At 36.9% G+C, this 15,640-nt stretch overlaps 1 protein-coding gene across 2 annotated transcripts in view; it reads right to left on the minus strand.

Moving 5' to 3' along the window:
- Nucleotides 1–15,640, minus strand: part of CDH13 (cadherin 13) — a 518,101-nt gene that overhangs the window by 213,338 nt on the left and 289,123 nt on the right. For both annotated transcript variants that reach the window (XM_026856742.1, XM_026856741.1), the window contains exon 6: nt 10,989–11,133. In XM_026856742.1, the coding sequence (XP_026712543.1) occupies nt 10,989–11,133 (145 nt within the window). The remainder of the gene's footprint in view (nt 1–10,988; nt 11,134–15,640) is intronic.

Raw genomic sequence — 15,640 nt, forward strand, 5'->3', positions numbered from 1 at the left:
TTGTTTGTTTTCCCCTTCTAGGTTTAGAGTTTTATGATATAGTCTAACTTCGAACCACGTAAAAAATGTAGGATAAGCTTTTGATAACAATTGCAATAACAACAACCATGTTTTACTGCTGCACGCTTAAATCATATTGATGAGCTTCATTTGTATTCCAAAACTCACCGTCTTCAATATGTATCTGGTACTATTTTCTCAGATCCATATTTAAAAGAAATTTCTACTGGGAGTTTCCAACATACACCAGCAGAAGATGGATAGAAAGTAAATCTGTACCACTGCCAGATCTCACCTTCAACCTATTACATTTCTTATGTGGGATTCTAGATCAGTCACGTGTTCTTTGCTTATCTTATATACCAGCTGACAGCAACTTTGTGGTTTTTCTCCCCTCTAAGAAACACAATAATAAGCTTTTCAACTTTACCAGAATATTCTTGAGGTACAAAAGTGGGCTTTCTTTTGCTTGCTTTCAAGCACGTTAGTGCTGCTCACTAATAGGAACTTGATTTCTAAAATTAAATGTAATTCCCCATCTATTTTTGTGGACAGCCATGGGAAGCTTTTACACAGAAGTATGTTTGCATTTAGTGCAACTACGTGTGCAAATGGATAGCCGCATGCAAAGCTAGACACTTTCTGTACTTGAAAGACATAATCTGAATGAAGAAATCAAGGACTTACATTTTCTAGAAGTTTTGCTCAATATATGTAAGCCAAGTGAACTATCTTGAAAATTTCTATAAAGAAAAAAATCACTTATAATACTATAAAAATAGATTATCTATCATTATTCTATTTTTTACTGTTTGCTCATTCTCACTAAGGCTTCTTTTCCTATCACAATTGTTTTCAGTCTTACAAACGTAATGTACAACTATTCTTTGACTTCACGGGCCTAGAGACCACAATTTTAGACCCCAGGCACTGTATTTAACAGTGGGAAAAGAAGGACTGTGAGGACAGAAAATAAAAGGAGAAACGGGAGAATAATGCAAAGAAAAACATGAACCAGCAGTTTAAAAACATATCTCTCTTTTTTTTTTTAAAAAAAAAAAAAAAAAAAAAGACAATATCTAGCTGATAATATCTTTCAAATACTATTGGGATAAATTGGGATAAACAATCAGATTAACCTGCAAGGGAATAAATAATCCTACCATTCTGAAGTGATGAGTATTCAATTCAGTTACGTGTCTCTCTCACAATAAACGTGGTATGGATCTGTCTATTGACTGATCCTGGCATTGCATGGCAAGGCAAACAAATCCTGCCTGCACTGACAATTTATAGGCTTTCTTCCATTTAGCTCTTGGAGTGTTGGCCACACCACAGCATTACTGTCAAAGGAAATGATGTCCCATTGTTCTAATACCTGGTAACACAACTCCAGGATTTACGTCCAGTTGAGCGCGAGGACAAGGAAGGGGGTGTAGGGCTTCAACTATTTTATCTGCTGCCATCAGTCTCCAAATCATATAATAAATTTATGGCACATCTTTGCAAGTTGTGAGGATTTATCACCTTTTTCATGCACTTTAAAGGGCTTGAATGAAATACAGCGGTGTGGATGCTGACAGTCCACGGACTTAAAGCACAACTCGCCATATAGCCTGCAGGGCTGCTGGCCTGCAAACAGGTGGTGGAAAGACAATATCCAGAAATGGTGATTTACAAGTATATCAACACAATCTGAGGTTTTATACCCTTAATAAAACCTATCTAGCAGGCTGGGGCATCCTCCTCCTCTGCAGCATGCCACACAGCAATGCATTTATTCAGATACGTTTTCCTGGCGTTACAGTATCTTCCAATTAAACGATTATATGGATGAGGTTGTCTCGTGAGACCAAACGGCTCGAACCTTTAAAGCCCATCCTTCTCTTTTCTGAGAGGACAGAAGTAGATGCATAAAACAGGTGCAAAAGCCCAGGTGCACAAGCCACTGGTAAAATTTATTAATGCATAAATTTCCCCTTGCAAAGAATTACATACTGCATTACACAAACTCACTCGAGACCTCGTTTTTCAGTACCCAGCAAGGACTCCAGCGTGTTTTTTTAAAAATTCATTTGTTCTTTAATTAAGCAACATGCTTATTTTTATTTAATGAACCTGGGCTATAATGTAAGAAGAGTCAAAAGAGCTTACCAACGCTCTTTCCCTGTTCTGTGCGCGGAAGTATGAACATTGTACTGCATGAAACGTCCAAGATAGAGAGACCATACTGCTTTTATGACCTTTAACGTGAAGCGTTAACACTGATCTGGCCGTAACACCGTTTTTTGATATATCATTGTGCGCGACTACAGAAAAGCAGATGAAGGCTCATTTTAGCAGGAGGGGCAGTGAGCAAACAAATCAGTTGTACAGTAAAAAGAAGAAAGTCAAAGGGAATTTTCTGTCTGAAAGAGGAGGGTGGCTCATCATTTCTAGTCCTCTCAAACGGACCAGTCTCTCTGACCTGTGCACCTAAGACTGGTCTGGAGCATTTTCTGACTCTAACCTCTTTCTGTTGCAAATCAAGAATAATTGAACCCTGGAGTGAACTGCAGACTCCTGCTTCCAGACACTCATATCACATACCCAGTTTGAGTGAACTGCTAATTGCTACACATGAGATTATTTTAATTTGCTCAAAATGTACTGGTTTAACCACACTTGCATGGCTGGGCACCTGTTAATCACTGGATAATACTTTAATGGGTTATTCCTCTCAGCTTCTTCCAAAAAACACAGGCAGATTGGACTGGATGTACAGCTCTGTCTGTCACAATACAATACATTATTAATAAATACATTTCTTTTCTTGTCATCACATACATATACAGCGTATATGTAAAACATACCAGGATCCCTATGGCCTGCTAAAGCATCATTTAAGTATTTGTGTGTCTGTATATGTTCATCTCTCTGTAATGTATACATATCGTATGTATATGTAATGTGTAAAAATATACATATATACATGCACACAATACCCACATTCATATACAGCTATATTTTATCCCGCACAGATTTGAGAACAAATTCCTACTGGGATATACAAAGCAGCTATGCATAATTAGCCAACTGGCTTCTGTTTGAAAATTAAAATATTGACATTACAGATGTTTCTACCTAGTTCACATCCGTTACATTTACAGGCTAGATTACAAAAAAACTTCAAGGCAGCAAGTGCATTTTTGCTGAAATGCAGATGATTAATCCTGAGAAAAGATTGCTGACAGTTTGCCATCCACAATTTTTAAAGTATGCACAAAACTACACACATTCATACACAAAACACCATAAAAACTGCAATGCTGAGTTATGCCCAAAGCCTAGAATCCCATCTCCAGCAGTGGAGGACTAATGAAAATGTATGTGATAAAGGCTTGTTTTTCCAAAGATAGACTTTTCTCTATTCTTTTGTTTCCTCTAACTCAGAGCGCTTCTAGGCCACAGTCTCTTTAAGTCCTATCGTGCTGAATAACCGAGTTGTTTATGAATTTTTCTCCCTGAATGTATCAAATTCCTTGAACCAATTTATATTTGTTTTCTACAGCAGTTCCTAGCGGTGTTTCAGAATTAAATGTGTAACACACGACATTTCAAACCTCCTCTAAAATTAAAGTAACTCCGCAGGAGACATTGCTTCAAATCAAAAAACCTCAGGTTCAAACATCTAATTTTCAGATGTTTTTGAGGTGGATTTATCAAGACATTTCAGCTTTGCAGTTCAGATCTATATATACTTCTAAGTTTTCTACTGCTGACTTTTTAAGTATGAATATTTTAATATGAAATAATGAGCTCACTCATTACATACCTTTTGCAGCCAACAGAAAGAAACTAAAAATTAATTGATAGGTCTTCAAAAATATTCTAAAGCACCATCCATAAAGACAGGTTCTAACAAACACTTAAGTTTTCAACAGTTCTTTTATAGTCAGAGCTCTGGTTTACACACAGGATATAAAGATAAACCACGTCTTTATAAGCTGCTGTTTGTTTTTAAACAAAAAAGAACAAAAAAAAAATCAGGATGAAATCTTATTTTGCTTAGCTTAAGAGAAAAAAAAGTGATTTGGATCATATCAGTATAATAAATACAAGATAGGTGAAATACATCCTTGGGGTAGCACATCATGCTCACCCAACTGGGACCAAGGCATATAGCAGGCAGGCTATTAAGGACTTAATTTATGATGTAGTGAGACTCCTATAATTAATATTCATAACAAAGTGCAATATTTTGCACATTGCACAGGGTCCAGAGACACTGGCAGAGGTTGCCCAGAGCAGCTGTGGCTGCCCCCTCCCTGGCAGGGTTCAAGGCCAGGTTGGACGGGGCTTTGGGCAACCTGGGCTAGTGGAAGGTGGCCCTGCCTAGGGCAGGGGGTTGGGACTAGATGGTCTTTAAGGTCCCTTCCAAACCATTCTGAGATTTTATTTTCTAGTATTAAAATAATCAAAATTCCTGTATTTTACAAAGCATTTCTACAAAACATATATGCAAGCTTCCAGCATACGAAAATTAAATGTTAGTTTCTTATTTCCTTGGTAAACCCAGTGGCAATATTAAAATTTTTTTAAGCTAAATACCCCAAAGAGTTCATCATAATTCTCTTATTACAAGAAATGTAAAAAAGCATTCGTAGAGTATTTCATTCTCCTTATAGACTGTAAGCAGAAAAGCATTTCTGCTGCTGTCTTGAACTCATTCTTTTCATAGTTTTAAGGCCATCATCAGTGACAGCAGTATTTCAAGCATGTGCCTTTACTTAAAGTACACTTTGAAACCCATCGAAATATACCTCTTTGCTTCTATTACCTTTTTTCTGCAATTCTTACTCAAACATTCTGGATTTTATTCTCTTTATGGTCATGAACTCTATCTACACTCAAACTGTTTTTCAAGTATTTGCCCCAGATTACTTTGCTTAGGGAGCATTTTGCTTTGTGAAATAATTTTACACAGTGGTTGCATCCCACTAAACCAATTGCAGATTTTCTGTGTGAAACCTTGGAAACTTTGTAAATCTCACTATCATACTTTGAGTAAAATTCAGCACAGTAAGAATCATCAGCACAATAAATACATGCAACCCACACCCTACGTGCTCTAAAGGGGTGCTTATGTTGATAACATTTTGTTTTTCAGGCTATTTAGAATCTGGTATCCTGAACTACCCCCTCCAATTTATTCTTCCAGGAAGTGTATTTTTATTTTTAAAATGCGTGCAATGCATTAAAACAATACAAACAAACAAACAAAAAACCCACCCCAAAAAAACAACACAAAACCAACCACCAAATTATGAACAAATGTACGCACATGCAGAACGCGCTAACTTTTGTGACGAAGATTGAAATATCATCTTAACACTGATGCAGGGAGAATCAGAAGCCACTGGGAAATTTCAGATACTACTTTTACCTAGATAAAAAGGAACCATACCCTTTACCTGTTCTCTTCTAATGGTTGTGATTTAAATTAAAAATATATATATATATATATTTGTAATTTCAATCTTTGGGTTAAAATAAAACCCTTAAAAGCACCCTTATATTTTTCCTCCATGATACTGGATTTATAAGTCAAAAGGAAGAAGTAGATCTGGAGACTTCACCAAATTCAATGACATTCTATTCATTGTAGAGCTTTGGTAACCTTCTTATTCCACAAACCAGCAGGTATTACCAAGAACAAAAACCAACCACACTCCAGAAGATACTACCATAATATTTTAAATGTATCGAAGATGAAAACAGGTGCATATCAAAGAAGCTTTATATATCCTTGCCACCTTGCTGGCCAGCCTGACCATAGTTTGCTTTTCTTGCCATCTTTTGATTCTCATCTATCACATCCAATCTCATTTATATTCATTTGTGAAGTTGTTATTCCTTGTTATTGTTAAGTGCAGAAAAAAACAAACAAACAAACAAACAAAAACACCTCCTGGCAAGGTGCTCTCGATAAGAAAACACCATCTACAGAAAGTTTTCATTTATCTGAATGATAGCCACACACTGTTATTCAATGCATAGCTATCAATGATACTTCAGACCCTTCCTCATGCTTTATCCATTTTTACAAATTATTATGTTATGATACTGAACAACCCTCCAGGCTACTCTTCTTAATTCCTTCTCTTTCCTCTCTAAATGTCTTCAAATGTCCCTTTATTTCTAGCAATTATTTATAGACATCTATCAGTCCCGGTTTAGGGCTCCCTGGCTAGAATGCAATGTATCCAGGCTATTGTACATCATGGAAAACGAGTTACTTTTTTTTAAATGCAATTCTCAAGCAATTTTCCCAACCACTGCAGTTAAGATTTTACCCCACTGGGCTTGCAGCATATTGTTACAAGTCACATAACGTCAAATATGTTTAAAATAATTTCTGTTAAATGCCTCCAGCAAGTGAAATGAGATGGCTGCCAAGTTCATTTAACCAGCCTTCGCTTTCCAACTTTCAAAGACCGAGATGTCCAAATGTTTCTGCCTGCCTATGTAATCCATAAGATTACAGTCATTCTCATTAATGTACTGAAGTAAATCTGCAGCGGGACACCTAGAAAACCCTAGAGTTGGCAGCTGGATAGATCAGAGATTATAGGAAATAAACTAGGTCATAACTCATAAAACAAAAACGTGAGAATTCAGCAGTACAGTTAACACGAAACCCATTACAGTCAGTAGAAAAACTGCCATAGGTGTCACTGAATCAGGTTCAACTATTATTTTCCTGATATATATATATGCTGACTTCAGTCTCACACAGAAATTAGTCTTAATAAATTAAAAAAAAAATTGCAAACTCTTTCTCTATTGGTCTTTATTTATTTACTAAATAAATAGCCTCCAAGTTCTCAGTTTGTCCAGGAAAAGACCTCCTCGCAGAAATCTGAAAACATCTACAGTCACTTTAAGCATATATTGAAATGTACTTTTGTTAGAATTTGACTCTAGGCTATTTCCAGGAATATGACAATTTTCCGTGAAAACAGCTAATTAACTGTAACTAACTATATAATGAAATTTCTCCAGGAAAGATATATCAGGAAAGAAATACATTACTAGATCACCTATTATTCACATATTTTTATCATTAATTATAAGCCACGGCATCCCCCAGCTTAAAATCCGTATGAGTATTTATTGATGTAATGAATATACAAGTTTATATTCTCAGTAATTACGCCCAGGTATTTGCCTCTCTAGTAAAGTGATGACACACAAATTGTAGATGTCCAAATAACCAGTGGTATTTACTGTGAGTTCAAAAAAAAAAAAAAAAAAAAAAAAAAAAAAAAAAATCACACAGAAAAAGATCAATGACCTTAGTAACACAGAAAATGTGTTAACGCACCACAAAAACACATCCTCTCTGGGACTACACACAAAAGATTCTGTAATTATTCACAGACAGATTAAATAAATACAAAAAATTACACCCAATCTCCATGTTTTCTTTTTTTTTTTTCTCTTACTTGTACCCATCTCCAATGGCAGAGAAAGGAGGGTCCCCTTAAAACGTGCTTGGCACAACATTTCACTGTAACTTCTGTGTCTTTCCCTAATTAAGGAACTAAACCTTCAAGTCATTAAAGAGTAAAGTAATTTTGAAAAACAATCAAAAGCTTACAGCAACATCAAGAAAGTCCAATACAAACATTCACTTGAATATTAAAATTCAGATTTATACATTTAAGTTTGTGATGCTAACTCTCTCCAAGACTTATTTATTAGTAAATCTCTGATATTTCTGATGAATAATAGACAATGTGTAAGTACAATTTTAGAGCCAATAAATAAGGAGAAAGTCACTAGAAAACTCCTTTGGGTTTGTGACTACTGAAATTATGGCCCCACAGGAAAACACCCAGGAATCCAGTAATGAATAATTTTAAACGAGGGCGTAATATCATAAAAATCCCTTAACAAGGCCTCAAAATCCTTTTGACAAGTTTCACAGTGCAGTATATCTTTACATAAATATACATCTCTCGTCACAGAATTCTTGCAATCCATGGACATTTGCAGTCTGACCCAGTGATCATGAAGACAGATACAAGGTGCCTATGCCAGCAGGTTTTTTATTTTTCAGCAGAAGACTATTTCAGTAAATGGGTTTGATTCATAGCTTGAAGGAAGATGGCTGTGATAGAAAATAAGGTCATGCATCTAACGCAAAGCCTTTCTCTTGGAACTTCAAAAAAGAAATACAATACAATTTTAATACAAAAAGAAGGAATCAGGAATCATACATGCAAACACACGCACATAAAGATTTCTATCAAGCTGTGCAGTACAACTATTGATTGGGAGCAGCAAGACAGCAGAACCTGATGAATAATTGTAAGACATATACCATAAAATTTGAAGAACTATGGAAAACAGGTGTAAACAACATGAAACCTTGGTTGACTGGATGCCATTTGCATGGAGAAATAGTCAAATTCTACCTAACACTGATTCTACAGGTTCACTTTTGCACAAAGTAATTTTGCGGGTATTGGTGTTCTTGACACCAGGAAAATGAGGTTATGAAGTTTAATGAGATGAATACCTGGGGGAAAGAGGGAGAGGATAAGAAAAAGATAAAGTTGAGAAAAATTATTCAAACTTTGACTAACAGGTAAGGTATTCAAAATGCCAAATGTTACATGGATAAATACCAAAGTGCGGCAAGAGAAAATGGATGGAAACCATTATAGAAGAATCACTGGAAGCTGCACTGAGAAACATGTCTACTGAATCAGAAACAAGCTTCAATAGAAAGAGGGAAAAAAAGGAAAAGCAGGGTTAGTTTATAGATGAGCAAAAATAGGGAACTGCCAGTTAAATAAAAAAAGTAAAAATCCTTGGCAGAGAAAATAAACTTGCTATAGAGTTTGAGTAAAGAAAGAACATACAGGAGGTAACAAACAGTTAAATATTGTCCCATAACCTGGAATTAACAAAGTTAAACATTAAACTCAATATAGTTTGGGAGGGACACGTCGTACATAAAAGCTGTAAACTTCTTTGGTGTAGAGAGCTGAGGGCAGTGACAGACTTCCAGGAGCTCACAGCTCACACCCAGAGCTCACACACTACCAGCAGCATTTAAGCTTAAACCCTGCAGAGTTTGAGCTGTTTGGCGCCACTTTCTTTTACTGAAATTCTGGATTTAGGAGATGCGAATCTACTAAACCTACGCCCTTCTACTCAGTGGTCTGGGTATGTGTATCTACGTGGTCATGACAAGAAGGTTTAGTTTAAATGAAAACGTAATGAAGTTGGTCCCTCAATCCCATAGATAGTCACACTCTGGTACATACTACTGACTGTGAAAAGGAATATCTGACATTTGTTACAATATACTTTCAGATAATTATGAAATTATTGTTACAACACAGAGTGAAGGGGAAGTAGGACAGTCTAAGGAAGTTTCTTTTGAATTCTGAATAAATGATCAATATATGAAATAAATTAAGAATGTACTAGTGACCTACAACAGAAAAGAGTTAGTGTTCCACTTGCAGCCATACCCACAAGTATGAAACACAATTCCTGTTTGAATGAAAAGATCGTCAGTTGGTTCATTACAAGCTTGTCACAAGGACAGAAAATGAACGTTTACCTGGAAACTCATTTTAATCTGATTAAAGAGTGGCTCATAATGCATTTCATACCTACAGCTTGTCAAACACTGGCAACTACATGTGAAAACGCAAAAAAGGTTACATGATTACTAGAAACTACATAAATAATAAAATAAGGACAAAGACTAACTTCTAGTCCTATCAGTATGTAAAACAAGGCAGTGAAAGGCAATGTCTACCCTTGTTCAGAGTAAACAGAGCACCTGTCACCACATTAAGCTTCAATGAATATTAAATATTCATAAAAATAGGATATACTTGATTCCTTTTTTTTTTTTCCCAAATATTTCATTTTGCCTATACAGCCAAAACCTTATGCCTATACTCACAGCTTCAACTAGATAAAGGAGGGTAAGGCCTTGTGTTCAATGATGTATAGAAAGACGTACAAATATATAACCCACAACTCTGATCTCAATTAAATCACTGTCACTCCACTGATATTAATAGCAGCTTCTATGTCTTAGATTTCTTTTACCGAGATCCAGGTTAACTCCATAACATGACCTGATCATGCAATTACTGCTTATGAATGCAGTGGAAATACATCTCAAGAGGAATGCAACAGCTGTTTAATAATTCACAATAAAATTCACAACAGCTGAGGATAACAGTTAAAGAAAAACTAATTCAGCCTTCATCTGCAGGAAGAGTTTAGCTATGATGGTTCTACCCAAATTGAAATTTGGAACAACTTATCTTACAGAATTTTCGTCATCAGACAAAATCAACAATGTATTTAACCAGAACATCTTCATTACTAATTTTAATTCTTGAAATGTGTTTTTATTTTGTTGCAACTGTTGTATCTGCATTTACACAAGTAACTGTTAGTGTTTCAATTTGCCCTACAGTATTAGCATATTCATAGCGTGCTTTCCATTTATTCTTATTATTTGCCCAGCCTCATGCTATATAAACAAATAAAAATGACCCTTCCAGCAGCCAGCCTTACAAAAACAAAGATGGAATTCCCACTCTGAACAGAAATTGTACGTGTTATTTGGTTTGTAATCTGAATGATATCCTAGGAATTGTCTTTGCTGATTCCAGATATTAATAAAAAAGTGCAAACCTAAATCAATGCTTTCATTCCATACTATGTTACTTTTCTTCTTCTTTTTTTTTTTTTTTTTTTTTTTTTCTCCTGTAGAGACTTGACCGTTTTTCAAAACCCATTACCTGTTGTCCTAAAGGGCTGCTCCCACCTCTTTATGCAGGAGAAGGATTCAGTGGGCCACAAAGTCAGCAGGAAAAGTTGTACAATATGATAATAATAATGCATTTATCAACACAGAATTTGTTCAGGCATTAGTTACAGAGATACGATTGGTATGGACTTACCTGTAGGGGATCCCTCCATGACATGACCAACGTAGGGTCCTTCTTTGAACATTGGCCTGTTATCATTTTGATCGATAACAGAAATATCTAGGCGGACTGGACCATCAATTGTTTTCCCACTTATATCTGTGACCTCAACTTCAAGCTGCATGAACAAAGAGAAGGGAATAAACTCATTAGTACACTATCATAGTGAGCAAACAGTCAGAAAAATATAGCTCAGATCAGTGCTGCTGTAACCAGACCCTGCCAAAGATACCACTTACAGCCCGTTCTTTTGGACCAGGCTCAGAGCAGATTTTCAATCTAAGCAAAAGAGAAAGACAGATGTACATTCAAATGAAGATACTCCTTGGCAGCTTGAAAATGCCATATTCCCTGAAGAATGAAATGACTAGAGTATAAGAAAAAAAAAAAAAAGGCCCCCTGCAAATTTGATACTAATCATGTGAAGATTTGGTTAGAAATTGTTTCTTTACTTTTTTTCAAGCGCATTTAGAGTGGACCCGTATAGAACTAACACAGTATAATTGACACATCTATTAGTGCTCAGCTAAAAGCAGTAAACAAATACTCTTCTCCGGGATGATGGCATGAAGTATTATGGTAGGCAATTTTGACAGTTCTCCAGCTTTTCTAATAATGTGTGGAAGGACAGAACATCAGACGCCGTTATATACACATGCACACTCACATCCCAGTGTATGAAAGCACCTGTTGAACAGAAAGCCAACATGCACAGCTGAAGATTTGTATGGACTTCCTTTACTTCCAAAAACTGGAAAGAGAGATCACACTGTATTTCTCGTTCCTCCGATCCACTTGCAATGGAAAGTCACGAGTTACCAAAACTCAATCAGTCATTATGGCAAACCATGCCAAAACTTCTTAGGTAATAGAAAGGTCAATGTAGATTGCAACTGCATGCTATACCTGCAGTTCTCTCCCCTCACCAAGACATCAGTGAAGCACAGCAATAAACATCAGACACACAACTATCATTTTCACCTACCCTATCCATCCCCAGACTCAACTCTTTAATGGAGTTAAGCCAGCCAGAAAATAAACCTGAGCACAGATGTTAATACCACTCTCTTCCAGTCTTTCCCTGAGAATATGGTAACAGCAGGGGCTGATAGTCTCGGAGCATTTTGTTTATTCTGTTAATTTATTCCTCATTGCCATTTCTTATACCTGTAAGTTATTTATAAGTTAGTAATAAATCCTACTGGGAAAGAATTAGGTCAGAATTCTAATTCCTTATTAAAATGGATGGCTTGTTATCACACCTCTCTGTATTTTGTTATGCTTATAAATACATTCCACTTCTATAATTCAGTGTGCTGGGTATGAGTAGGAGTATTTGTTATGAGTAAACTATCTACTCACATGCACTATTTGTAAATAGTGTCACAGTCCGTTTTAACATCTACTCACGGCTTATCCTCACTTCTCTAGCAATTGTTCTTGCAAGCCTTTCCCAAGTCTTATTTTTACTAGATATATAGCTTAACAGCTTAAAAGCAAACAAATACTCTGATGTGAAGACAACTGATTCATGTGGCATTGGCACAGCTGAAGCTTTACAAGGGCACATGCCTCTTCAATTCCGAGGGCTTGTTTAACTCTGTACTCTACTGTCAACGTAGTAAACTTAGGATCCATGTGATGCGATGTGGACTAGGAAGGAAAATGCAGTCTTACTACTGAACTACATTAAAGCTAGATACAGATTTAGATACAGTTGGAAACTCTGACAAAGAATTACAGAATCATAGAACGTTGGGTTGGAAGGGACCTTTAAAGGCCATCTAGCCCAACCCCCCTGCCATTGGCATGGACACCTTCAACTCGATCCAGTTGCTCAAAGCCCCATCCAACCTGGCCATGAATGTTTCCAGGGAGGGGACATCTACCACCTCTCTGGGTGACCCATTGCAGTGCTTCTCCACAACCATCATAAAACATTTCTTACTTATATCTACTCTGAACCTACCCTCTTTTAGTTTAAAACCGTTACCCCTTGTCCTATCCCCCTACCCCCTGACAAAGGCTCCCTCCCCACCTTTCCTGCAGTCCCTTTCAGTACTGGGAGGCTGCTCTAAGGTCTCCCCAGAGCCTTCTCTTCTCCAGCTGAACCCCCCAACTCTCTCAGCCTGTCCTCACAGGGGGGCTCCAGCATCTTCATGGCCTCCTCTGGACCTGCTCCAACAGGTCCATGGCTTTCCTGTGCTAAGGGCTCCAGAGCTGGACACATTATCTTAATAAATGTAGACTCATCAAAACTATGTTAATTGCTTTAGGAAATGGAATAATAGCAATATTTCACTGTGAAATTCCAGCAAATTCATTTTCAAATTTAAGATAATTTGCTCTTAATCTATCTCTGAATTTTAAGTGACTATACTGCTCTCTGGAAAGAACAAAGGCTTTGCTAAATATAAAAAACTACTCCAGCTGCTTTATCAAAATTATAAGTCATCTAAAGCAAAGGCTGATCTAACAATAGCGTTTGTTTGGTTTTGGTTTTCCCCCAGAATTGCACAGATTAAGGAAGAGAATAGGAGATTCTTATTAATGACTGAAATAGTTGTACTCTACCATTGCCAAGTCCACTGCATCTGGGACCAACCGGTCAAAAAAGTTGGCGTGACAGGTCCATAACGATGGTTACACAATCCCTGCTTAATTTTATTAAGATGGCATTAAGATTATTAGTCTTTGTACAATCATTTCCAGGCTTGTCCTAAGCATTATGGGTTAAACTCACCAACTCCTTTAAACCTATTCTATCTCAGTCTTTTCAAAACAAAATGCTGCAGCACCAAAATTCTGACCATCTATCTTTGCATGACTAGTTTGTGAAAGAAGCTGCCTTGTATCTTGCCCAATCAAAAAAACCCTACCAAAATATCTGTAAAGCCCCACCACCCACAAACCAAAAAAAAACCCAAAACAAACAAACAAAGCAAAGAAGCAACAAGACAGCAACAAATGTATATTGTTATTTAAAAAAAAAAAACCACATGCAAGACAAAGAAGCGTTCAAGTAAGAGACAGCATTGGCACAAAACCCGAATTACTTTGAACAAGCTGTAAATAAAATCAGGTGGAAAGTTAGATTGTGCCTAACTATCAGAAGAATGAGATTTCAGACTTTCAATAAAGGCAGGAAATGCTATCTAGTTTTAATGTAAAACTCCACTGATGTATGAAAGATACTGCATTCATTCTTTTGATAGCAAGAAAGAGTAATTGAACATTCATAAAGTATCTAAGTTCCTACTTGATTGTAACAACGTAACTCTAAGGAAAAGTGGTAGACATAAAGATAGATTTGGACAAATTGACCAAAAGAAAAAAAATCTGCAGAGCTCTCTGTCTGTTAATTATGTGAAAGCCTGATAAGACTGACTACGCTTTCAATGTTCCAATATAAAAGTTATGGAATTATGTTCATGTTGTTGAAGTTATGTTCATCATAATCTAACCAATCAAATTTTCAGGAGCACTTGAGGCTAAATCCCAATTTCGGTTTTGACAGTAGTATATATGCAAACTACAAAGAATAATCCAGGGTTTATGAGAACTGTTACACCTCACAACACAAGTCTCCATGACAGGATACAAAGCAGACTTTGGCTATTGCTTCTAATATAGCTGAGAAACACTGATAAAATTAAGCACACCAATAAAACAGGGGAAAGCAATATAAAACTGAAAACTGCAGGCAGTAATAGATTTTAGCCTGTTTGTCTAGACAAAGTCTTATTCAATATTCTCCCTTCTCAAAAGGGCTTTCTTGGCTTCCCGTCCAATTTCCCTCCTCATATCTGAAGCGAGGATCTTTCTTGTCACTCCAAATATAATGATACTAGAGGTTCAGTAAGCTTATTCAGAGCTGCGCAAACGTGTTTTAAGCACTCTGCATCATTTTATATAGTCTCGATTCCTTTCCACTCTGCAGTCAGCAACAACATTTACAGGAAAAGATAACCAGTCTCATTCTTACCATCACTTAAAGTAATTTCAGATGTTTCTCTTCACAGAATGGTTGTTTTCATTCATTTATTGCTTTTGGTGAAACGATTCTGGATAGCCACCTCCCTTCTCTGCATATAAATGTCTATTTTTACTTTGCTGCCAGCCAGCCAATAGCCCACACAAAATTACTTCATAAATTTAAAGTTTTTCATAAGTAATCTGGAATATCTCTTAGTACTTAATTATCTTCAAAGTCTAATGCAGGTTCTTTAGTCATTAACTGCCTTCTAATTTTAATTTCCAACTTCTTGCTGATAAGAACGTTTCTCACAGAATTCTTCCAGTTGTTTCAACAGATGGTTTTTCTACATGTTCCTCATACCCAGGCTTCACCCAGGAAAAAAAAATACACAAAATGCATTTTTTCTGTGTGGGAAAGGAGCAGCTTTCTCAAAGCACAAGGTCCCTCAGTCAGAAGAGCACAGGGGCACTGGGTGCCCGTACCCGGGTGTCGGCAGCGGCCGCTGTGAGGCGAGGTCAAGGCTCCCCCACGCTGGTTCCAGATGGTTCCGCCATGGCCCCACCTCAGGGCTCAGCTGAGCCCTCAGTGATGCTGGTGGTGCCTCTGGGAAAGGGTGCGTGAGAGAGGGCAAAACGCTGCACGGGTG

The sequence above is a fragment of the Athene cunicularia genome, assembly GCF_003259725.1.
Source record: "Athene cunicularia isolate RWA chromosome 11 unlocalized genomic scaffold, athCun1 chr11_part1, whole genome shotgun sequence".
Classification (NCBI taxonomy): Eukaryota; Metazoa; Chordata; class Aves; order Strigiformes; family Strigidae; genus Athene; species Athene cunicularia.